This window comes from Aulonocara sp. 'chitande type north' Nkhata Bay, linkage group LG19 (assembly GCF_057382095.1).
Source record: "Aulonocara sp. 'chitande type north' Nkhata Bay isolate Kocher_YH1m ecotype deep benthic linkage group LG19, A_spYH_male_GT1.1, whole genome shotgun sequence".
NCBI lineage: Eukaryota > Metazoa > Chordata > Actinopteri > Cichliformes > Cichlidae > Aulonocara > Aulonocara sp. 'chitande type north' Nkhata Bay.
This window is the reverse complement of record NC_141362.1, coordinates 21,773,025-21,799,823: the sequence shown is the minus strand read 5'-3', so window position 1 is coordinate 21,799,823 and position 26,799 is coordinate 21,773,025. Positions and strand designations below refer to the sequence as shown.

At 41.3% G+C, this 26,799-nt stretch overlaps 1 protein-coding gene across 1 annotated transcript in view; it reads right to left on the bottom strand.

Moving 5' to 3' along the window:
- The window catches only part of LOC147306975 (glutamate receptor ionotropic, NMDA 3B-like), an 89,478-nt gene extending 64,685 nt beyond the window's left edge, over positions 1 to 24,793 (bottom strand). The window contains exon 1 of the mRNA XM_086274197.1: positions 23,921 to 24,793. Coding sequence (XP_086130323.1) covers positions 23,921 to 24,454 — 534 coding nt within the window. The 5' untranslated portion in view covers positions 24,455 to 24,793. The remainder of the gene's footprint in view (positions 1 to 23,920) is intronic.
- Positions 24,794 to 26,799: the final 2,006 nt, after the last annotated feature.

The window sequence follows — 26,799 nt, the reverse complement described above, 5'->3', positions numbered from 1 at the left end:
TACAGTAGGTGAGAGATTGTGTGCATACTTCTATAAAATATGTCCCACATCTCTGAAACCATATTTTACATTTGAACCCTTCAAGCACTGAAATTCTATGTCTAATGTGAAACATACATAAAAGTTTGCACACTTGAGTGTGCAGCCATATGCCAGAGCAGGGGAGATTATGCCAATACTGGGTATAGTATGCACGAGCATGTGTGAGCGCATAGTGTGCTGGTGATTATACGCACCGCCTTTTATCTAAGACTTTTCTTTGAAGCTTACGTTGGCATACAAAACAAAGTAACCATGAAATTGACATGCCATCCTTTGGTCCGACCATGTGCACATCCAAATTATCCATTTGGTTGTCTGGAAGTCCTTCTAGTAATAATTCATCAATGTAAAAATCTCTACCTTTCAATATGTGTTATGTTCTGTAGCCAGGATATGAAAGCCTACAGTTGTCTCAGACATTCCCCCCCCTCCTGTCTCTCAGCTCCTCCTCCTGCTGCTTTCTTCTCCCAGCTGGCATACCCTGCACCAGTCTGATAACGTGATTTCACGCAAAAGTGAAATCCTCCTCATGTCTGATGTGTGCATCTCTCACTCAATTCCCTTCTTTCCCCAGCATCAACCTTTCCTCTTCCTTCACCTCCTGTTATACCCCACCTGACATATTTAGGGAGTCTGCTCAAAGGGAAAAGATGCTTTGTGGCACTGGCAGGTCAAAGTGTGTGTGTGTGTGTGTGTGCGTGCATGCACATGAGAAAGGAGGTGGTGGAGAAATCAGTGCCTTTGGCAGGTGTGTCCCCATATGTATAAAATACTCAGCAAGAGAGCAGTTGCAGGGAAGAGAGAAGAGGGAGTGTAATTGGCAGGTATGCATGTGTCGTAGTGGTAAATGGGAGCTCTGAAGGGTAGCTTCGCATTTGGGAGTATCTTTAATATCAGATTAAGCATCTGACGGATAAAGGAAAGGGAGGGAGACAGAGGAGAGATTGAATGCGTGCAAGTGTGTCTGTGAAAGGCTACACCCTTAAGAGAGACAGAAAATGAATTTTTGAAAGATAGCCAAGAGATAAAATGACATTTACGGATCAGAAATTCACAAGTCTTCCATTCTTGAACATCAGGCAGTCTGTCCTTTCCTTGGGAGCGATCTGTCACCTCAGTTGGGCCCCTGAGCTTGGTAAAAATCATGCAGATGGAAATGGTGTGCAAAAGCAGCTCTACTTTGTGCCAGCTCTTCTGATTTACAGAAAAGAGTGGTTGTGGTGAGTAGAGCCTTTTCAGAAAAGTTTTTCTTCTTTTTAACTGCATTTTAATCCAGGAATCACATTCAAGCTTTGTCACGTTCGCCCTATTTCTCAATTTGCCTCTTTCACGCCACTTCCACTTTGCTTAAGAAGATCCTTACACTTTACTCCCAACACATTTTTTCCAAGCAGTAACAGTCCAATTCAAACTTGTATCCATGACCACAAGAGTTGTACACCTACTGCTTTACTGAAGCATGAGCAAATCGATCCACGGGGGTGTTTATGGTTCTAGGACTGGCATGGGATCCTTTCAGAGTGTGTGAAATGTTTGGAAGTGAGTATAAAAGCAATAGAATCAGGACCTCTGATTCCTTTTCTGTTTGGTTATCGAACACTGAGTTTGGGGGCACCACAGGGAGCATAATCTACTTTTTGTTTTTATGAGTTGGGGTGACCAACTTGTCTGTTACCAAACAAACCTGCACAACACTAGAGAACGGAGATTTGGCAAAAGCATGAGCATCACAGACAAAATTTCTTTGGATGCAACTTCAAAAGCCCTTCTTCTGGTTTATTTACTTTACTTTACTTCTGTGACTCTGTTTTTTTCTAGTATCATTGGTTTGCAGCATAGCATAGCTACAAACTGAGCAGCTGTCCTTTTTTATCCTTGATCAAATACACAAAGGTTTTAAGAAAAATGACCAAAACCACCACCCGAGGAAATTCCACCCCATGAAACATTAATCTAATAATGCTGAATTATTTTACAAACTGGCAGTAAAACACACAGACAATCAGTCAATCAAAATTAGGACTGAGTGGCCATAAAAGAAGAAAAAATCTATTTAAATTAAAACCAAATTATTCCTTTATTTTAATATGTTTCTTAAAAATTAATCTACAATCACAATATTAGATAGTTAAAAACAACAGCTCCACTAAATCAACAAATCAATATGGCCAACTTGGGGCACTGAAGAGTGCCCGGGGCTGCTACCCACTACTCACTAAACGGATCTCACTGCAAATCTTACTGGTGCACTTTATTTTTGTGTCCTGGAGTTCTTACTGACATGCATAAGTGTAAAGAGGGGACCTTATCAAAAGTGCCTAGCCTAGTAACAAGCTGATGTTGCACCATACAAAAAGGAAAAACTAAAAAACATCAGATTGCTAACTCTAAAGCATACAAATTAACAAGACAGGGCAACTCAGTTAAAATGCAGAACATAAAAAGGTGGACATGTGATTAACGCATTAAACACAGTCCGGCTAAAATTATCATTAGGAAATATAAGAGACAACCCATGAAAAGCAGAAAAATCCTTGTTATCCAGGGTTTGCACTACTTTAGCACCCTAAGAGAGCCTATCCCAGCTCTCTTAGGGTGAGAGGCAGGGTAACACATACAGACAGACAACCATTCGCACTCACATTCACACCTATGGGCAACTTAGAATGAACCTATTCCCACTAACAGCATGTCATTGGACTGTGGGAGCAAGCCGGAGTACCTGGAGAGAACCCACAAAGACACGGGGAGAACATGCTCCACACAGAAAGACTCTGGCCTGATGGTGGAACTGAACTCAGGACCTTCTTGCTGTGAGGCAAGAAGGTCCTGAGTGCTGCCTCGAGGCAAAACAGTGTGAATCTATTCACTGTCAGGTAATAGACAGCATTTCTTTCTGTACAATGCTGATGGGCCAGCTGAAACCAAGCCTATCCTAAAACCAAACGACAGTGGTATATGAGTCCCTAAATCCAAACCTGTAAATGAATTAATACGTTTATCATCATTCATTTGTCAGCCAAAAGCAGAGTCGGAGTTGACTTAATATAATATGTGATACACAACAGTTTTAAAATATTTATAATATATATGTCAGGCAATGCTGGAGCGATGAGAGAGAGAGAGGGGAAGGTGTTTTTTAAAATTCATTCCAAAACACCACTGCAGATAACATTCATCAATCCCGCAATCACAATAGAGAATTTCTGCCTAAGTGAACGTCTGGTGGACGGCTTTTACAAGCCAGTGAGAAGGTGGCAGCTGACTAAAAATAGCCCTGCAGCAGGGTCTCATAAATGGGAAGGAGAAACAGTAAAGGGGAACAAAACGAAAAACACACACACACACACACCCAAGTGGTGATTTCATTTCCCTACCTGTCATATCACGGCTAAATAACTCTGGTCAGGGTATTACAAGCGCTGGGCTCGATGGCTCTGAACAGCAGTCCCATACAGGTGGGAAATGAGTAGGAGGAAAATAGGGGAAAGGAAAGCGATAAGCAGGAGGGAAGGGTGAGTGAGGCAAAAACAAAAAGGGAGAGTAGAGAAGATGGATAGACCGAGAAGTAGAGGTGGAGAGGGGAGAAGAAGTGAGAAAAACGATGCTGCGAAAGGAATGAGGAAATGGAGAGGAAACTGAGAGAGACGGAGAAACAGAGAGGTGAGAAGACAAGTCTTAATAAGAAAGAGAAGGATGAAAATGGGACGAGGAATCGGAATGCCCGAAGGAACAGGAGAGAGTCCTGCTGTGCGTGCTCGTGCGCGGACACACACGTAAAACACGCACACACACAGACTGAGGTAGACTCTGACAGATGGAATTACACACTCCTATAACTCTGTAACTGTAGTGGAACACACACAAAGGTGACAGTTGACTTTCTGCAGCCAGAGTTCTCTGGGCAAGGTTACATCCTCAGCAAGTTTACACATGTCTCTCTATCTCTCACCCTCACACAGACTCTGTCACACACCCACGCACAGATAGAGAGAAACAAAGGTACTCTCACTGCTTCCAGTACCATATTGTGACAAACTGCAGTGGTGTCCTGCCAAGAGAAAGACGTGTGCATGTGAGTGGTAGAAATGAGAGGTGGATGTGGAGAGCAAAAAGTGTGGGAAGGAGTAGAAGAGAGTGAGGCTCACTTAGAGGCAATGACAAAGAGAAAAAAATGAAAGTAAATGGGGTACATTTTGTATTTGTGCCCAAGCACAGCAGGGACAGGACACTATTTGCTATTAAATGACAGGGCTAGACTGACAGTCATTAAAATCTGTGCACACAGTGGGCAGTGCAGGTATTATTATACTTAAAGGTATCCCAGTCTTCGAGCCAGGATAAGAGTGCATGATCTGGGTGTATTTAGGCTTCAAGGACACTTGATTGAAGTCATAAAAATGAAAGATGACTTGTTGGAACGGAGTCACTGCGGAATCTCTCCCTTAACTTCTCTTTTCCTCCCACCCCTCCTGCCTCCACCCTTCTCTTTCCCCTCCCCTCTCCCCTCTCTCTCCTCTGCGGGCTCTTTATCCTGCCAAAACAGTGCCTTCGTCCCTCACCCTCAGAGGTAGAGGCAGGGATAATTGAAAAAGTTCTCACACTGGGAGTTTAGTAAAGGAGATAAGAGGAGAAGTTGGAGGGTGTGAAAAGTGTTAACTGCACAACAAATATACAGGATGAATGTGTTTGTTTGGTGAGAGGGAGGGAGACAAAGTAAGAAGAGCAGGAAGAAATTTTTTCTGCCTTGAGTAAAAAAAGAGGGGGAAAAAAAGTCAGTAAGCAATAAATGGAGAGTTTGTGTGTGGCAACCGGGCAAGGGAGGGAGCGAAAGAGAGAATGAAAGCATTATCTTGTCTACTTTAGCCATCGCTACTGTCCACTGGCTCAGAGTATAATACCCACTTATGCAAATACATCCACATCTCTGTTCCCATGATACAGTGGAAGCCCTAACACCAGTTTAACAAAGTGTGTTTTTGTGTCAGCATGTGTGCAAATGCACCTCTTGGGTCTGTCTCTAGTTGTGTGGATTCTGTGTGTGCAGGAAACTGCCGTGCCAGAAAAGACGCCAACATCCCCTCCTCTTTCTCTCTACTCATCCCTCCAGCCATCTATCCATGCCTTGCTTCCCTTCATCCCTCATTCTCTCTTCCTGGCTCCATACAGTACTTCCCTCCCTGCTGATATCCCTCTCTCCACTTTCCTTCCATCTTTTTTCTTTCCAGCCCCCTCTCTCTCTGCTTTCTTCTTCTCCTCCTCTCCCATTCCCTCCTTCTGTAACTGTCTTTTTTCTTTTCATGGCCACCTCAAATAGCTTTAGATCAATCAAAGGCATTCACCGGAGTTTGTTAGTGAGCCTCTTTTGTGAGAGAAAGAAGCCATGGACCCAAGGGTCTGTTGCCCTCATAATTAAATAGCTAGAGGACTGAATGTTTTCCCTCTGGAGGACCTCCTGCACTCACCGCTGACAATCTACTTCAGAGCGATTTGTGCTGCTGTAAAACTAATCACTTAGGCTTGTACAATCCCAGGCATGCTATAGAGAGAAACCAGCAATATTATTAGGTTTTGGAAATGTCCACTGTTAATAAAAGCTCTTGGAGAAGCAACTGATGCTAGTTTGAAAGCAGGGTTAAACCTCTGGTAGGCTGGAAAGTGGATATAGGTATCAACAGTCAGTGGGATGGACAGCTCCGGGTCCAGAAACTGTCAATCACAAACTGATTTACGTAAAGCTGGAAAATAAGTTGTGTGTGTTGCAATCAATATCTCATTCTTTAAGTGCCACCAAGGAACAAGAATTGACCAGCATTTCTTTTAGTGTATGGCCTGCTGTACGTATATATCCACAAATATGTGCACTGACTTTGTTGTTGAAGCAGAAAGGAGCCAGGTGAAATCACATTTGTTCAAAACTCTGAGCTGAAATTAATTGTTAAATGTGAATACTTCTGAATCGTTCATGGAATACATTTGGCTTTCAACAATTGTAACCGAGTTAGAAATAACGTTATCAGCAGTGGATCAAATTAGTATGTGAAAGCTGTCACTTGTAGTGACAAACCGAAAGAGAATTGTCACTCAAATCTATTCTCGTTTGATGCTCATTCTCACGGAGCATCAAATACTGGTGTTTTTTAAAAACTGCTGTGTCACAGATATGTGCATGCAACACACTGGGTTATTGCAATATTAGATCTCTGCTCCTCTTGGCGGTCACTCATGAAAAAGAGATTTTTAATCTCAATGAGAGTTTTACCTGGACAAAGTGATAAGATAACTGACCAACCAAGAACCATAATCTGTGATTTCTAGCGAAATGTCTATTTCATTCATGCGCAACATGCACACAGCAACTCAGGTGTACACTCACAACCACATGAGAACACGTCATTAATGTGGAAGCTCTTTGTTGTTAATGAAGACTCGAACACTGTGAAAATGTTTGTAATAGCAAATGTAATTAGACACTTAACTCACCCTCACCAGGTTTAACATGTAGATTTTAATAAAAGCTAACAAAAGAAAAGTGGCTAAAGCTAAAGCTGTGGAGACAAGTGATAAAGAGAAAAGGATTGATGTCCTTTATCTGGTGAAAATTTAATTTATAAAAATTAAAATTATGCAAGTACATGACATTTATTTAGTTATATCATTTTGTAATATAATTTGTTGCACCTTTTCTTGTTTGGTAAGGTAAAACGTGTCAGGTAAATGTGGGTGTACAAGAACTCATATTCAGGGAATTATTTGTACTTCTTTCCTGTAGCAGAGCTCTTTATTATCCAGTGAAAGGACATCTGGTACCTGAGATTTTGGCTAAAATTGTAAGGTTTAATTATTTTTGTAATTTGTATTATGAAAAAAATATTTTACATTGAAGAAACAATGTTTTTCTCCGTATATGCTGCACGTTAGAGTTTTTAAAAAGAAAATCAGAATCAGGAAAAAATAAATATCAGCAGGGTACACTTCAGCCATGAATATTGCAATCGGTGATAAATAAAGGATAGATGGATCTCTCATTTCCACTTAATAATAATGGATTGGATTTATATAGCGCTTTTCAAGGCACTTTACAATACCACTATTCATTCACACACTGGTGGAGGCAAGCTACAGTTGTAGCCACAGCTGCCCTTGGGCAGACTGACAGAAGCGAAGATGCCATTTCGCGCCATCGGCCCCTCTGGCCAACACCAGTAGGCAAGTAGGGTAAAGTGTCTTGCCCAAGGACACAACGACCAGGACAGAGAGCCCAGGGATCGAACCGGCGACCTTCCGGTTAAGATGCGAGTCCCAACCCCCTGAGCCACAGTCGCCCACTTGCTATGAATATACAGTGGCTTGCAAAAGTATTCGGCCCCCTTGAATTTTTCCACATTTTGTCACATTACAGCCACAAACATGAATCTATTTTATTGGAATTCCATGTGAAAGACCAACACAAAGTGGTGTACACACGAGAAGTGGAATGAAAATCATACATGATTCCAAACATTTTTTACAGAAAAATAACTGAAAAGTGGGGTGTGCAAAATTATTCAGCCCCTTTTGGTCTGAGTGCAGTCAGTTGCCCATAGACATTGCCTGATGAGTGCTAATGACTAAATAGAGTGCACTAAATTTGCACTAAACTCATAGTGCAAATGATGGATGGCTGTTCCCTCCATGGTGCTGTGTGTTATCTAATGTCAGTACAAATACAGCTGCTCTGTGACGGCCTCAGAGGTTGTCTAAGAGAATATTGAGAGCAACAACACCATGAAGTCCAAAGAACACAGCAGACAGGTCAGGGATAAAGTTATTGAGACATTTAAAACTGTCGTGGTCTGGGTGGTTTTCCACAGCATCAGCTCCTCCCCACTGGGTGGAGTCTTTGTTGTTCCTCACCTGATGGCAATCGGACCAGCAGTATTTATGACCGGCGCACTCAACTGGTCTTCGCCAGATTATCTGCCAACTTTACCTCTGAAAACCACCTACCAAGCTCTCCTGGATACCAGTTTGCTGCCACCGGTAACCCCTCTCCGTTTTGGAGCTGCCATTCTCTCCTGCCTGCCTCCCTGCATTGCATGCAGCACCCACCTGGACCTCTCCTGCCTCCCCCCTCCACGCAACCCCCACCTGCAAGCTTTGCCCGGGCCCGCCACAGTTTTCCCTGCCCAGTACCTGCACCCAGTTATCCCTGCCATCTAGTTTTCACCACAGTATTTTTCTCTCGCCTCAGACATCTAGTTTATGTTCATTGATTCTAGTCTGCACTTTCTGTTAGCCTCTGAGCATTGTAAAAATAAAGTCTCTTTTCGTTACACCTCACCCCTGGCCTCCGGTTTTGAATCTGTGCTTGAGTCCATCCCATGTCCACGGGCCACTGCGCCTGACAAAAACAGGCTTAGGCTACAAAAAGATTTCACTGCACAAAGTTGGCCTTTATGGAAGAGTGGCAAGAAGAAAGCCATTGTTAGCAGAAAACCATAAGAAGTCCCGTTTGCAGTTTGCCACAAGCCATGTGGGGGACACAGCAAACATGTGGAAGAAGGTGCTCTGGTCAGATGAGACCAAAATGGAACTTTTTGGCCAAAATGCAAAACGCTATGTGTGGTGGAAAACTAACACTGCACATCACTCTGAACACACCATCCCCACTGTCAAATATGGTGGTGGCAGCATCATGCTCTGGGGGTGCTTCTCTTCAGCAGGGACAGGGAAGCTGGTCAGAGTTGATGGGAAGATGGATGGAGCCAAATACAGGGCAATCTTGGAAGAAAACCTCTTGGAGTCTGCAAAAGACTTGAGACTGGGGCGGAGGTTCACCTTCCAGCAGGACAACGATCCTAAACATAAAGCCAGGGCAACAATGGAACGGTTTAAAACAAAACATATCCATGTGTTAGAATGGCCCAGTCAAAGTCCAGATCTAAATCCAATCGAGAGTCTGTGTCAAGATATGAAAACTGCTGTTCAGAAACGCTGTCCATCTAATCTGACTGAGCTGGAGCTGTTTTGCACATTAGAATGGGCAAGAATTTCAGTCTCTAGATGTGCAAAGCTGGTAGAGACAGACCCTAAAAGACTGGCAGCTGTAATTGCAGCAAACGGTGGTTCTACAAAGTATTGAATCAGGGGGCTGAATAATTATACACACCCCACTTTTCAGTTATTTATTTGTAAAAAATGTTTGGAATCATGTATGATTTTCGTTCCACTTCTCACGTGTACACCACTTTGTATTAATCTTTCACGTGGAATTCCAATAAAATTGATTCATGTTTGTGGCTGTAATGTGACAAAATGTGGGGAAGTTCAAGGGGGCCGAATACTTTTGCAAGCCACTGTAGATGCTTGCAAAGAACTACATCAAGAGACACCAGTAGAGCACGACCAGTTCAGTAAGGAGAGGTCATATGGAAGAACTGAACATGATTTATTGAGACAGAGAAATGTATGAATGTATTTGGTGATTAGAATCCGATGACCCATCATGGCAGATCCATATCCCAGGGGTGACAGGACAGGACACCCCCTAGATGCAGAGGTGTGGTGAAGATGAAGACTGAGGCTTGGATGGAGCTCTGGGTGACTTGGTTGAGGTGGAGATGGGAGGAGGTGGGTTGCACAATTCTGAAAGGGAGAGTGACGGAGAGCACAAATTTAAACCATGCAGAGTGGAGGCTGATTGGTTCAATGAAGGCAGGCAAGAAGATGACTGGACTAGGGTAATGGTGTTAGCACTGAGACTGACAGCATGGGAACGTGGTAGTGATGTAGAGAACAGACTAGCAGCCAAAAACTTAGGAAATATCTTCCTTCCTTATTGAACTTGTGCATACACGTCATTACAATAATATGCAGGATTTATGTTTTAACACAATATATTTTAACCCACATCTTGATCTTTTCCTTAACCTAACCAAGCACAGTGTTCCCTTCATCCAATGCAGCCAGCCTAGGGGAAACACTGAAGTAGTGTTTGGTGCCCAAGCAGTGAGTGGAAGCAAGTAAAAAAGCAAGCAACAGTCACAATGAATCAGCATATGAAAACAAAATGCAAAACACTTAGGTCCTTAATAGGCTGTGAATTGCGATACCCTGGCGGGCAAACAAGTAACTTGGCATCACTCTTTAAAAGAGGACCGTTATCTCTCTGTGTCTAAGACACAGACATCACAGAGCATATCTCGCTGTATTTCCAGAACACCAGCACAAGTGACAGAACATCGGTGACATTTTAACATCCTGGAATAAGAACGCTTTGAATTTTTAGTCCCATTTAACACCAACTCTTTATTTGATAAATCTTCCTTTCCAGACGCTGAAAACAGACTCTGATTAACCCACTGTACTCCACCTCTCCATCACCAAATGCCAAGCAAATTAAATTTGGAACTACTTGTTCCAAACAAGATCAAACTACATGTATGCAAAGAGTGACTGTTAAGCTTGCATTAGTTAAAAAGCCATTAATCCAGATAAATGCTAAGTGTGATCTTTAGTGTCTGCTGGGCAACTCGGTGTTTATTTTCAGCTTGTTCCTATCTCTCTGGGTGGCTAAAAAAATCAATCTTTTCAGAAACAAAAGTAAAAGTCAGCCTTAAATCCAAAATGAACACGACATCTATAAAGGACTCACAGAAATGAACAAGTAAACATTATTATTTCAAAAGATCCAGGCAATAAAATCTGCCGAGGAAGCTCGTGTGAAACTAAAATAAAACCTGAGCTCAAACTCAACTGTTTATACGGTAAAGTGAGGACAGCGCATTCATGCCAAAGCTGACACAACAAACATTTTCACACCCAATATAACAACAAAAGACACAGGCGCACAAACAGTGCTATTGGCAGAGCTTCTGCCTTGGCAGTCAACTTGTAACCCTCTCTGTTGATGCAGCGGCGATGGTTGGATTGAGAGTGACAGAGTGGACAAGGAAGTGGAATGTACAGATCAAGCACGTACTGGTCTATCAGGCATCCTTTAACTACAGCTGAAAAGCGTGCCAATGAACTCTGCATCTGTACTATGGTGCCATTTGGAAAATTAACACTGTTAAACAAAGTCTGAGAGTGACTGCTGCAGGAATGTCCAATGCCACAATTGCTTTGCTGACTCATAAGCTATGCTTTGTTTCTTTGCGCCATAAAAGAAAAGCAAAAAACACAGATGGCAGGAAAGTCCCATTTCTCCTTCTTGACTTGCATGTAAATCCAACTATTTATTAAGCATGAGTAAAAATAAAACTCAAAACTGTAATTTCAACACTTAATCTCTCTTGCAAAATGAACCCCATTTGTCCAGCAGGAGAATTGTGGGACTTGCATTTTAAGTTTGCGAGTTTCAGAGGATTACATTTATAATGCCTTATGTAACCTTTGCCCAACTTTGCTGTTTCATAATCATTTAATTAATTTGGAAGCTGTAAGCCTGCAATTGATTATTTCGATGTATAATTTTAGATTGCTATTGATATTCAAGCACAATGAGCCTTTTGGACAAGGACAAAGTGTGACTTCTATGCCTTTCCCATTTTTTCTGTTGAAGGAGTCATTTGATGAAAGCTAATTTTCTTCTTCTGTGCACTGCACTAAAAAAGGAATTCATATTTTCAGATACTGCACTGCCTTCCTTTTCTTTTCATACCCAGCTAGGTGACAAAAGGCGACATAAAATGCTTCTACTCTGGTGAAACAGTTCAGTCGTTTCAAATGTGTTTCATTATCACACGTCGCATGCCAATCGTCCTAAATGAGACTTTACATTTTTAAAGGACAGATTTCGATCCACTCGTTCTGCGGGCATCTCAGCTAAAATTGAGATATCGCTCCTCCAGTCCAATTTAATACCTGACAAGTCCCAGTCAGCAGTAGTCAACGGCGGGCTGCCTGAAAAAGATATATCCACCCAACCATTTTGCCCAGCTGTCCTGCCTGAAAAGGATCTTTCTACCAAACCATTCCACCTGCATGCCTCAGTGCCAGTTCACTCTGGTGTCATGAGTTGGGAAAATATAAACAGTTGGTTTCCAGCAAAACCTCACGGCCACTCTACTGCTGAAACACACAGAAAAAAACAATGCCACAAGCTTCTTCTTTTTTTAAACAAAAGAAAGAAAACAAAGAACAACACAATTCAATATTTGTTCATTCCCTTTTTCTCAATTAAAAAATCCGTTTCCTTGCCTGAGGTACTTCACAACTTATTGATTCTGCTCAGTCTTGTACTGTTTGCCGGTGCAACAACCTTGTTACATCTCAGGGAATCTGTTTTTTATACAGCATAAAAATGTTATGACATGACAACCCAAGTGAAGTTAGTTGACTGTTCACACCTACACGCCTACACTGTTGTACCGGGAAAATATGGCAGTCAGGCATAAAGTTATCAAACAAAAGTGATTTGTTTTCTTGTCATGCTATTTGTCATTTTATCTCAATAAGTGTCCAAACAGTCCACATTTTGGTCATACAATTTATCTTGAAAGGTTTTACAAATAGTAATTTTATGGTGTTCTTCAGTTGTCCCTCAACCACAACAAAGAAAATGAGCAGCTAGATGCAAGATATATGCATGCTACTACCTGAATTAGAGTGAAATATTGCACCGCTCTCTTGCGTGACTTGGCAGGAGATAAGTGCGACAGGGAAGCTGCTTTAGCGCTATCTGGAGGACGGACTGTCCTCTATAGTGAAGGACAATGAAGAAGGAAAATTGATCACATCCTATTTCTCTTCTCTCTATCGCACTTTTTTAGCTCTTTATTTCTCCATCTCTTTATTTCTTGTGGGTCATCCCATTTAAACTCACTTTGAAATTCACACATCACTTGCCTTCAATACTCGCCCTTTTAAATTTTTCCCTGCTACCTTGTATATTGTAGTGACTTGCTCTGTTGTGTCATGTCTGCATGTCTCTTCTCATCCAATAAATAGTATTTATGTGTTAGATGTTGTGCAAATGAATATCAGATCATCTTGACGTTTCCCCTGCACCTGCAGTCAGACGAGGATTTATCTGTCGTTCCGCTCTGCTCTGCTTTATGGAGCCAGCTCAAACGCAGAGGTCAATACAGAAAGCGAGAAGGTGAGAGAAACATGACTTCCCAAGAAATGACAACTGCTTGTGTGTGATGGATGGTCCCAGATACAGTTTGACTGAGGCATTCCTATCCACGCATGTGTGGGGCAGAGCTGTGGCTGCGACTGTCGTGGCGTTTGAACACTAGAGTTTATGTATTGATTTGCATCAGTAGGTCCCTGCAATCACGGGATAGGACATGCGTTTTACGGGGAGATCGTGTCAATATTAATGTAAATGTGGAATTGTGTGAGAGTTTTAGAAAAGTCCGAAGCATGTGCCGTAATTTTGCATTTGCCGCTGAAACAAGAGCCAAGTTTACATAGCTTTAATTTGAGGGTGTTTTCACTCACGTCAGACATGCAGTTCCGATTTATTTATTTTTGGTTGCACTTTCTAGTGCAGCTTCCAGTGATAATGTGGTAATAGGGGAACAACAAAGTGGAAACAAAAAGGCAAGAATGTGGAAATAGTAGTTTATTACCACTTAATTGCCCAAATAGATGGTGATCCCAAGTGACTACTGTGCACAAACAGTGGTTCTACCTGAGTAATATTACACTGAACTCTATGTACATGGTTAATCAGAATCAGAAAGACTTTATTTATCCCCAAGGGGCAATTAAGATACAACAGAACAGCATGACATTGAAGATAAGGACAGGGCATAAACAGACAATAAGAGTGAGATAATGAATACACAGAATATACAGTATATACACAGTTTTAAAATTAAAGTGACTGAATAATAACAGGTTAATTAATAACATTAATAACAGGTCAGAAACTGAGGGAAATGATAATTTTTCTACACTGATGCTTTGACACCATGACACATTAGAATGCTATTAAATGTTTATATATATATATATATATATATATATATATATATATATATATATATATATATATATATATATATATATATATATATATATATGTATATTATCATTTTATTGTAATTACATGGTAATAACATTCTATGACCTTAGTCTTGTTCCAACCGTATTACTCCACCTTTACCATATTATTTCTAGGCTTTAATAAAGAAAAGTCCTACCACAGTTATTTACATTTTTACTACAGTCAAGCTAAAAGCAATAATCAGCAAACTTGAAATATTTGACTTTATGTCACATGAATGTAAAATATGAAAAGGTCTGCCTTTTTAATTAATTTAACAAAAAAACAATTTTCATAATATTTTAATTTCTTGAGACATACTAGTACAATTTAACCTGTATTAGTTTTTTGTTGTTTCTGCAGTCTGACCACAAACACCACAAACTGATTTGAAGAAAGCGAGCTAATGGTAGTTTGACACCGTGAACATACAGAGCACTAAACGTAGCATCCAAGTCTATTCAGGATTTGTAGTAAAACCGTTGTTTGCCCATTGGCCCAAACCAGTTTGATGGACAATCCATTATTCAAAACAATGCACTGGAATATTAGCTGTGCTGAACTGTGAACTGTGTTCACAAATATCGTTAACAAAATTTTCCACTTAAAAAATTAAAAACTAAAACCTGCAAGCTAGTTACAGGAGCCCCACTTGAGTTAGATGCTGCATTTAAAAAAGCAACACACAACCAAATGGAAAGGGCCCTTTCAAGCTCATGTTCAACCAAGGCCAATTCCCTGATTTTTGTAATTTTTAAACAAGATAATCCAGATTTATGCCTAATTTTAAAAGTTCAGTTTTGGCCGTGCTCCATATACTTCTTCAGGTTTCATAAAATCCAGTTCTGTAGTTTTTCCTGTTGACAAACAGACTGACAAGCAAAAGGCAGCGATCACATACCTCAAGAAACCCTTTCAATCACAGCGGTGTACTTAAGCTGTCAGTGCTCTGCTCATTCTTTTGCTGCATGCCTGCACACACCAACACAAATCCCTTCTCCCTGCTGAGATGAGTAGAGTGTTTCCTTGTGGGGAGTGGCGAGGTCAGAGTGTAGTGAACAAAAACGCTGCACAAATTCCAGATTTCCATAATCATCATTCTATTCTGTGATCTGGCTAAAGCGGTAGTAGGCTTATAGTTTTTATGGTCATGCCTCATTACATAAAGATTTTTATTCCTTTAAACAAGGCGATCAAGTTTTCCATCCACAAACATAACTGGTTTCTCTTTCTTCAGTGCTGTGACCTGCTATGCAACCATTTTCATTTTGCCCTTACTCTTATCTTTAGCATCCAAAACATACACTAAATTGGACCAAAATATAACTTTATGATATTGTTTATGTTTAGGATCCTGTGCATTGCCCTAAATCCCAGCATTTAGACTCAAATTTAAAATGCCAAAACTGGAGGAGAGCCAAATCGAGGGAAATGGTTCCATTTCTACACATGTAACTGATGTAACGAAGCATGTTTGAGTGTGTACACGAGTGCCACTGGTGCACTGTTGTATGTCTCCTTACAGACAGCTTTTCCTCTGTGGGCAGGTGGTGTTGAAACCTAACCAGATGGGCTCTAAATCATGCCTGTTTTCTTGCCAACTCCTAACATAAATATCCCAGAAGGAACACAGAAGTTACCTTGGGGTCTACCATCCTTCAATCTTCTGTCTGTGCCTCACCCGCCTCTCAAATAACTTCATCCCTGACAGCTCTTGGCTCTGTCACACTTTCTCTGACACCGCCTGGTCCCCCCTTTCCTTTTCTATCTCTAACTTACTTGCTCACTTCACTTTGCTATTTCTTTCTCAGTTTTTAATCTTTCTTTGTTTCCCACCCCACCCTGTCGGAATTGCTATCTGTCTAATTCTGTTTGGTTCTCTATCTGTTTCTCTTTCCTACTCTTTTGCTTTTATTACTTGAATTTTGTCTTACCCCTTTCTGGACATTTACCCCATTTTCTCATCTTGTGTTTGGCTAACCTGTCTCTCTGGCAGTGGCTCAGCTATGCCCCAACGCCATCTGTCAGCATCTGTTTAATCTCACATCAGCGCATGTCTTTCTCACCTTTTCTCCCCTGTCTCGCCACTGGTCTGCCTCTCCCGTCTGCTTGTCTTTCACCCCTGACCTATGCCTATGGGATCTCCTATAGGAGGTCCTAAAATGTGTGTGTGTTGTCTCCCGATGTGCCCTTATCACTGAAGCCCACCTGGCCTAGATTTGTGGTGTTCTGCCTCAGTTGCCACATAATGAAAAACTATAACACACATTCTCATGTGTGTATGCAGGCAAACAACTGCTGCACAATCGCAGGTTCTGCAGAACGGGAAAGATGGCACTAACTTTAGGTGAATGGAATAAGTTTGGGAAGTAGGGCTGAACGATATATCGCATTTGCGATAATATCGCGACATGATCAAGTGCAATTTTCTAACCGCAAAGGCTGCGATTATACTGCGATTATAAGGCTGTCCAAATTACTACCATATCCCAGAATTCATAGCGCGGCCCAGCCAAACTCCAGTTTCCAGCAATGGCGGCCGCTACTAAGTTTTAAAATTACTCATACTAATCTTTCTGGGTCACAAAATAAACTTTTAACATATTTTCAGGCGAGAAAGTAGTTGTGTAAACATCAAATATCTGCTCGGTTAATCAAGATATCCCATATTTGCAAAAGTGCTTCGACGTTTTCAGAGGCGTCTGCTACCCACCAGCTCGACAGCTAGCCGGGAGCTCGAGGATTACTGATGCGGCCGAGAACGGCACAACTCCCGGCACATCATTTTCAGATCACCGCGGAGTTTTGCTGCTCGGGTTAAACGTAATATATAAGTCACTTAGACAACCTAAAAATGTTATTGTTGGGCTTTTTTCAGTGTTTTGTTTGTTCGTGAGTAAATCGGTTTGGCTGAGATTAAAGTTATTAGATTAGATAAAATAAAACTTTATTAATCCCCCGGGTGGGTTCCTCCTTGGTTTTCACACAGCTGACTAAACGTCAAACAGAAAACTTATTAAACAGAAGTATGAGACAGTCGAGAATTTACACCAGTGTCTGGTTATATTTTAGATAGCAAGAAGCAGACGGCCGAGTTTATTAAACTCCACCGAGACAGCGGTGACGCTAATCAGAACTAGCCTTCTGATTAGCTAATCAGAAGGCTAGTTCTGATTAGCTAATCAGAAGGCTAGACCGTCCAATTTGTTTGTGTGTGTGTTTATACAATTGCTATTATGTTTGCACTTTATGTGTAATGTTACTGACTGCAGAGATCAGTAAGATGTGTGTATTTTTTATTTATTAGTTTTATTTATTTAATATTATTTTTTAATTGAATGACTGTCTAGTAGTTCACAGATGTCGAAAAACTGAGTGTGGTAAAGCCACTGATTTTTTTTTATGTATATTTCTGCAATCTGCACATTGTACTGACTTTCATTTTAATGTTTACACCAGGGTTCCTTGTCAGCACTTTATGCTCAGATGTTTGTAAGCTAAAAAATAAACTATTGTGTATGTTCAAATATACTGTTGTGATTGAAGAAGTTAAATAAAAATGTCAGTCATCAATTCATGCATCACCTCATGTCATCATAACAGAGGTCTGTCTTCCAGGAAAGAACAGTTTAAAATTAATGTAATATAGTATTGGCCATACTATATGATGTATTGCTTGTCTTTGTTTAATAATACAGAAGACAAAGACCTTAAAAAATAATCGCATATCGCATCGCAATCGCAATATTGGGGCAAAAAATCGCAATTAGATTATTTTCCATAATCGTTCAGCCCTATTGGGAAGTTGAATAAGTTTGCATGAGTACAATCTATATGTGCACAGTGTGTGTTCGTGTGTAAACAGAATGTGTGTGTACATGTGTGCATGTCCACGTGTGTGCACGTGTTGGAGTGAAGGTGTTTTCAATCACAGATAACTTTTAGTTATCACTCACTAATCCTCTAATGAACCAGCACAGTGTAGATAAAACTGCCTCCATCAGACTGTGCAAAGGAAGAGAAAACACAAGTCGTGGGACTGCTGTCAGCCTTCCCCAGCATTACCACTTTCCCTCCCAGCACCTCCACCCTCTCTTCTTCATTTCTTGCAACCTTTGAACTCTCCTTCCTCTGCTGATCCCTCTTCTTTTTTTCCACCCTTCACTAGTTTTTCTATTTATTCCTCTATCCCACTTCCCTCCTTTTGCTTTCCCTCCCTTTTTTCTAAATAACTACTTTCTCCCCATGCCTCATTCTTTCATTCCTGATTCTTTCCTGTTTATTTACATTAAGTTTATTCCCTTATCTCTTTACTTTCCTTGTTTTCTACCTGGTGCCTCCCTTTTTCCATAGTCACGTTCTTATTCTCTGAAATATACTTCCCTTTTTCCAAGATTCATCCTTCAAATGTTCCTTAATTTTTGCTTGATGCGTAGTTTTTTCATGCGATTTCTAATTCCGCATATTCTGTCCATTCTCATATTTCCTAGCACCTGATTACCACTTTCCCCTACTTCCATATTCTCCCATTCAACGTTTTCCCTTCTTTCTGAGTATAGAATGGACCAATTCCTGCTTTCTTTATCCCTATATACCTCCATCAGTTCCTTTATTAACTCATTATAATGAAAACCACATCTCCTTTGCTTGCTGATATATACAGCCATTCTGGTGCTTTTTGCTTCCATCCATCACTGGTCTACTTCATTTACTTTTTAGCTCCACTGAGTAACATAAAATTGTTGTGGAACTACTGGAGACATTTGTTTTACCAGAGGCAAAAACACAAGACAAACATTAGAACACTAACTTGAATGCCATAGTGAGCAGCTCAAACAAGCCCAGAGTCCTTTTGGTAATACATACTCCGCTGTTTCTGCTCTGCTCAATTAATCTGGCTCAGTCAAGACCGCGCTGAACTGTCATCATAGTACTAATAAAGAAAAAGCTTTGAGCTGTTTGCATTAAGTGGCCTGCTTGTCCCAAGCTGTCAGTTTCCCTGCAGCGCTGGCTAGGCGCAAGTTTTTGTCCCTCTCTTTCCACTCGTTTATTCCACTGTGGTTTTACGACACAAATCCCCTCATCATCTCAAAGAAAACACTAAAGGCAGCATGGCCTTGTAAAGCCTCATTAGGCTTAATAACCTTTAGTGAGCACAGGGCAGACTCTCTGTGCGTGCATGAATCTCATAAATGCAAGATACATTTTTTTTTGCGTGAGGCCAGTACTTGCATTTCTCTGCAGATGTGCATGCGGGAGTGCAGATGTGTGTGCGAACGCGTTTGCAGCATGTGTGTCCTCTGAGAGCAGGGCTAGCTCCGAGCCACAATGCGTCTTATTCAGCAGGGTCCCAGGATTAAAATGTAATTTCATTCAAAGTCGCAAATTGGGTTTTTTACTGTACTAATCTTCATTTTACTAAGCAGAATGAGGTATGTCATTAAAAAAAGAAGAGACTTAATGAAAGAATGTGGGATGGATGGATTGCAGAAGGGAAAGTAGTTCACCAACAGAACGATAAAGGTTGTTTCAAATGATAAACAGTAAAGACCTCATGAATAATACACTGCATTACTTTGTGGAGTGTATTGTGGTAATTACAGTTTAGGGATAGTCAGCATTTGCAGTTATGGCGTTCTGTTAATGCTGCGATTCTGTGGGACTTGAGGTTCAGCAGCTCAGTTCAGATTGAGATTTAATTATCAGCATCACTAAACACACCGGCAATGTAACAGGTGCAAGCTGGGTCAAGCAAAATATGCCTTTGTACTCATAATGCATGTATACAAGGCTAGTACAAAATAGGCTTTATGAAATAGGAATAAAACACCGTTCTTTATTGAAAGGAATATAATAATATGAGGAATGCCTTGTGGAAATAATTGAGGTAAAGGAACTACAAAGGGGAAAAATATGAATGTTAGTCAGGATTAAAGTCTGTGAAATAGACTTCTGTACATTCCACCTTATGGGGGAAAAAAATCCAAGGTTTATTTCAATGGCAACTGGGAGTAAAGTGAGCTGCAGGAACTCAGTTCCAATTGTGGAGAATGACAAATAATGGATTCACTTCATACCACCCCTCTCACCTAATCACACTCAGAAATCAGCAAAACCATTTCCTTCGGCTCTCTCCGCTAATACACTTTCAAAAAAAGAAATCATGATCTCACTAAATAATTCCTGTGATATCATCAGCAAATCCAGAATTGTTTGGTAGTACTGTGCATGAAAAAAGGCTGGCCACATTAAAAATGCATAGATGTTCTTTTCAATTATGTCTGTTGGCAAATTGCACCAACTTTTAACAAAAAAAAAAAACAGAATTAAATTGTTACTATTACCAACACACCCCAACATATCCATAGAATGCCGATTTCAAACCCCATCCCATTTTATAATGGTTTAATCAAAGCTATTTTTGGACTTTTTTGCTTAAATATCAAATATGCTCAATTTCATTACTTACTTTGAATCAATGAAAAGCAACTGATCAAAAAATCAGCTTCCAAAATGCCCATAATGGCCCTAATGGGAATTAGAAGTCCATTTCCTTTTCGTTCCCCACCCCTCTCTGTCCCTTCTTCCTTGCTCCTCTCCTCCCATTCTGCATGCCATAGATGGATGAGAGAGATTTACAGTTAGGGGTCATACAGTGGTTCTAATTAGCTTAAGTAGGTTGGAAGAATAAGCACTTCCTTACTGAGACACATCACATAGTCCCAGAGCTCTTTCTGACTAAGAAGGGAGAGGAGAACGCAGACGGACAGACGACCCCTGTCTCTGGCTGTCTTTCTGTCCCCGTGTCTGTCTGTGCCCTTTCATGTCTCTGTTTCATCAGTGGTGCCAAATATTTTTCAGTCTTGTGACATGGGAATAATTGACAATAGAGAATTTCATGTGACAATTTGTGTGACAAATTTGCATAATGATGACAACCCTTCAACCCCTCAGCATCTGGTTGGTTTGAGATTTTTGGGCGCACTTAAAGGTAGTCAGGAAAATCTATCATCACAACCTCCAAGAAATGTCACGCATGCTACATGACGCCCCCGACGTGGAAGAGTATTTCTTTTGTTGTTGTCGTCAGATGAAACATGAAATATGGCAAATTAGCTGTCACGAAAGAAAAATAAAACTGTGCCACACACTAATTAATTTGTGAAAGACTGTATTTTCTTTCCCCTCATTGACATTTTCTTTGACCTTGAGGAAGTCTGTTTAGCCTGTGAGGAAAACAAGTCAACAAGTCGCCTTTTAGCTTTCTGTGGTGTTTTAAGATTGATGTAGTATTCTTTTGGCAGGTAAAGGGAAGAATTAGTTTTGGGTTTTTTTCTAAATGTGCATGAACCTTTCTTTCTTTCTTTCTTTCTTTCTTTCTTTCTTTCTTTCTTTGTGTCTTTCTATCCCTCTCTGATGTCCAGGAAAGGTATCTGTTCACCAGAAAAACATGGGCTCAATTCCCAGTAGCCTGCAGAATTTCCACAATTTAAAAACCCCAGGAGGAAAGACTCTCTTTTGAAAAAACAAAAACCCTCCCCTTCTCATTTGGATCAATCTGTGACAGATTTTTTATTATTTTTTTGGCCAAGCCGTTTGTTTTGTCTCTGCTGTTCTCCAGCCCACCTCCCCCATCTCTGGAGCTCTCCGCCCTCCTGATGCTAGAATGTAAATAGCATCTTTAATTAGAATCATATCTTCTGATTTGGGTGTTTTCCCCCTATCAGCAGTGAAACCTGTGCACTGTTCCCTGTTTGTACAGGCTAACAATTTGCCTCCCTGTTGACCTAACCCACTCGTCATTGCCCTCTCTGTGTGTGTTTAAGATCCTGTCCCACCTCCTGCCAGCGTCCTTTAATTTCCCACATTGCTCCCTTTCTATAGAGTTGCACCCTAGGGTGTGAGAGAAAGAAAACACACTACGCTCCTTCACAGGCAATTCTCCTGAAATTCAAACTGTTTTTGGGCTGTGACTAAAGGCTATTTTATCGTCACCAAACCAACTGTATTTTTTAATGGTGAAATTATCCTGATTTTAGTCTCATAATTCAGGAAATTTGAAAATCTGACCTTTAAGATTTCTTACAGTCTCCTAAAATTGCTTGATTTGTCCACCCACAGTCCAAAATCTATGACAGTAATGAGAACACACATATAAAAACATGAAATCACAAAAGAAAAGAAGAATCACAAGAAACCAGCTATTAACTAACGAGCTAATGTTTTCAGCAGTCTACCCAATTGACATGAAAGTTCGAAAAAACAAGATCATAAAGGAGGTAGAAATGTTTTACATGAAGTAGATGCAGGGTTTTTTTTAAATAAGTGTTTCAAAATGGCTGTATTTGTCTTTTTTTGTTTTGGAGAGCACTTATTGGTCACACGCTGTACTCAGAACTATTCTCTGGGGAGTAATTTCCACTTTCTGGTCCTTTTTTTGTCTGTTAGCCATCATAAGATTGGACATTATCTTCAATAAAAAAGAAAGATTAGTCTGACACCAAGGAGAAAAAAGAGAAGCTTTTGTGTAGCATTAAACACAAAAATTAACCAAAAAAGGCTTTCATTTCACAAATGCCGCTTGAAATTATGGCTAAAAATACTGGAGCGCTACAACACAGAGAGACAAAGAAAGAGAGTGATGATTGTTGTTTGCCCTCTGACTGCTTGGCACAGTTCTATAGAAAAAAAGAACCCTGTTCTCTCTTCCAGCTCACCCCTTCTATTCCCCCCTTCATATCTCCTAAATTTCTCTCCTTTTACTCTCCTCTGCTTATCTCCCTGCTCTGCCGACACATTCATCAAGTGGTTTGACTTCTCATTCATGCAACCTTTATTGAAATAAGCAATCCATTGTTGGCAAAGAGAGGTGGCAGGACAAAGATTTTAGACTTACCCCCACCCCACATGATGGTGATAGTTAAATATGTGTGTGCAAAGTGCATGCATTCATATGTTTGTGGTGACTTAGAGATGCAGTTGGCTGCTCAGTGGGATAGAGACATTTTTATGTAGGCAAATGTGACAGAAGCTGCACTGACTGACTGGCAGTTCTGCTGGGAATACTAACATTGCACACACACATAGATCTGTGTTGTCTACCTAATTTGCACGTACACACATAAACATAGCATATATGTGATCATACTAATAGAGTGAGCCACACTTCTCCGTGACATCTGTCTATCAGTATTTCAACTGCTGGAATGGGCTCAGAAAGGTGCCAGAAGCAATCTCTAAGTACACACATCCTTTCTGGCACAAACACACACATACGCACATAGATTCACAGAGAAAAGAGCTTAGAAAGAGAGAAATTTTCACCTCGCTCGGGGGTTCAGTCCAATACCAAGTCAGAGTGACCAGATATTAAACATGCATGTTAAGGGCCTGCAGGTTCACCAGAGCTCAGTTAAAATCAGTCTGAACAGCAGACATTGCTGGAAGAAGGCAACAGTGCTAGAAGTTAAAGTCTGATACACTAAAATGTCTCTTTATTTAAAATTAATTATCCATGTAACATTATCACCATTTCTGTCTGTATTATTTTAATCATTCTTTAGTGTAACTGCTCTGATGATCACAGTTCTTTACACTGTCCATTTGCCTTTAGCCTGCCTTAAAATCTGGCTAGTAGGAAGCATTTTGCACCAACTCAGATAACAAAATCCATGCCACAGGCTAATGGGTCAGTCAATGACTTACTGGTGAATGTCAGCTCTTGGAATCAGATGAAATTATGTTAGGTCATGGCATGCTGCTAATTGAAGTGCAAGATGCTGGAAAGATGAAAGCCATGATATATACACACATAACCATTTTTCACTGTCATCTTTCAAAGATGATTGCTACAGGTGCACAGTGACGCCAGGAAAGACACACAGCGTCAATTCCTACCTTAGTCACAAGGGGTTCTGTGTCCTCCAGGATAGATACGAAGGGGATCTCCAGGAAAGAGGAGAGAAACTCCACCTGGATCAGCTCCTCCCTGGAGCGGGGAAAGGCGAGCACGGCTGACACACCCCTGACCACCAGGTCCTGGCAGGCACTACGGGACAATGACTCAGGGTCCCCTCCCGCGGGCGATCGAGCCACCATTTCCAAGCTCAGGTTGTAGGGCAGCAGAGGAGGTGGCTGAGAGGTTGTTGTGGAGGAGTCTGCCCCTCCGCCTTGATGCCGGAGGCTGGCCAGGGCGCGGTTGAGCGCGTTTTGTATCCGTGCCGGCTGTCGGGTAGGCAAGAGCGCACCGAGACGCACGGTGTGTCCTATCCGGGCGAGAATGTGGCAAGGTTGTGGGTGAGGGAAGCAGGCGTCCGGGGAGGAAGAGACGGTTAATAAGAGAAGCAGCAGGAGCGTTCTGGCAGAGAAGGAAAGGAGATGAGTTCTCCCCGGGGCGAGGCAGTAGGTCCAGAGTCCAGAAAGAGACACCATGCTGCAGCTCCGACACACAACACTGGAGGACTGGGCTCTGCTCGGCGGGAGATGGCATAGCTCCCTCTTTCTCCCGGCTCCACCGCTTTTCTCAGACTTGATGGTTCTTTTCTTTCCCCCTTTCTTCTTTGTTGATGCGCGCTGTCGACGGTGATTTGTCGGCGTTTTGACGTTTCGACTCTCACCTCTTCAAAGTTTTTATGTCAACAGTAAAAGACGCGCTTGGTGGAGGAGAGGAGAAAAGAGCGCTCACAGCTTAGTGCGGTCGCCCCGCTTCTGTCAGTCTCTGCTGGAGGAAGGCACACCAGCTGTGAAGTGTGTGTGTGAGCGTCTCTCCAAGTGTGTGTGTGTGTGTGTGTGTGCGCGCGCGCGCGCGCAGAGAGCCTGCCCGCCAATAATCTAACCTCTCACGGAGCTTGCCTCTTGTTGAATTTTAATGAAAATTCGTCGGGTAACATTTTCTTCCGCTTCTTCGGGTCCCGGGGAAAATTTGCCGTTAATGTTTTCATTCAGTTTTGAATATATATATATATATATATATATATTTAAATAGAGAGAGAGAGAGAGAGAGAGAGAGAGAGAGAGAGTATTACAATAGTATTAAGCCAGCCAGACAATCAAATACAGAAATAAGTTTGCTGCTTCTAGATGACTTAGATTTGTACAGAGAGCTATTGATGGCAAAGATCTTTCGGAAATGCACAAATTCCGAGCACAAAAAGTATTAGACTGCTGTGAGTGTCATAAAGATTGATTCGAAGCAAAAAGAGGACTGAAAGTTGTTGTTTTTTTTTTTCAAATTGAATCCTTTTTGAAAAGGTGGCCATTCATTTTCTGATGTAATATGCCACTTTTAAGCACCTCTGCAGGCCGGATCGCGATGTTCCTGCCAGGTTGGGCAACACAAAGCTAATAGCTCGCTGAAATCTCAATTTTCCTCCGGGATTTATACCCACTTCTTTCCTACCGTCCAAGTAGAACATTACCCGTTGTGTAACCACGTCTTTTCAGCACCACGGACAGCGCCAATGCCATAAAAGAGATCTACTGTGCATGCTAATATGGCTTCATGCAAGGGACAGTGCTCAGTACTCCTTTCATTCATTCTGCACTCACTTCTCTGTCCCCCGGATCTAATTTGCCATCGTTAGAGCGGAACATTCAGCAAATCTTTGTGTCCACCGGGTGAAATCTGGGCTGGTGGTGCTGTGGTTCTCATAGTCCCCGCACACCCTTTTTCTGATAATTCCCTCTTTGTCAAACACCAGTGATGCCTTTAATGTCCCGTCTCTGCTTTTCTTTCTTTCTCACTCTCTGTGGCTTTGGCAGGGCCGTTTCACTGTGAGGTCTGGCTTGAAAAGGTTTCCTTGGCGAACCTGCAGATAAAAGTATCACTGCCTCTCGCTGACTGTCTATCACTAACGCACACACACATATTCCCGGGATCAACAAGTCATTTCACAGCCTACTGGGTGACCTGATGTGATACCAGTGCGATTTACTGACAAATATGAGACAGTTGGGGAAAAGAGTGTTTCCTTACCTTTCCTCCTTCGCCTCATGCTCCACTTGCTCCAAATAGAGGAAAGATGAAAACCAACACTGTGGGCTTTGTTGTACGGCAGAAACCGGCAGCATTAAACTTGCATGACTCTTCACACACTCTCCCTCTGGTACCTGTTGAAGCTGGGCAGAGGAGAGGGAAAAACGCGTTTTTCCAAATATATTTCTGTTTGTTTACGTAGTGAAATGTGATAATGTTTGTCTGGAAACCGAGTTCATTATAATGTGGAAATCTGAGCGGACCAGGGTGTTGAAGCTGTTATGTAACCAAATGATATATTATCAATTTGAGCAAACATTTTTCTCTTTTCTTTGGTTTCATTTTACATTGTTACTTAGGGCTATTTGTAGTTATGTGCATTAGATAAAAAGAGAAAAAGAAATGTTAAAAATTATTTTATATTTTGATTATGTATGGCTTCTTGGCACTTATGAGACATATAACTGATGACATAAAACATGCACAGTAAATAATTTGGATAATTTAAAAAAAATCGTACAATCTTCTTGTTAGGTGTCACCAACCACAGTGGCTCATCATCCTTCATCGCACCCTATTGTTAGCACCCTAACCTCCACTGTCCTCTTATGTGGTCATTCTCTTTTCCTTCTGCCTGACAGCTCCATATTCAACATCCTTTGTCCATTAGATCCACTATCCCTCCCCTGCACATGTCCAAAACATCTCAGCCTTGCTTCTCTAACTTTGTGTCTTAATTGTTCAACCTGATCTGTCCTTCTAATTTTGCTCATTCTGGTCACTCCCAACAAAACAACTTAAC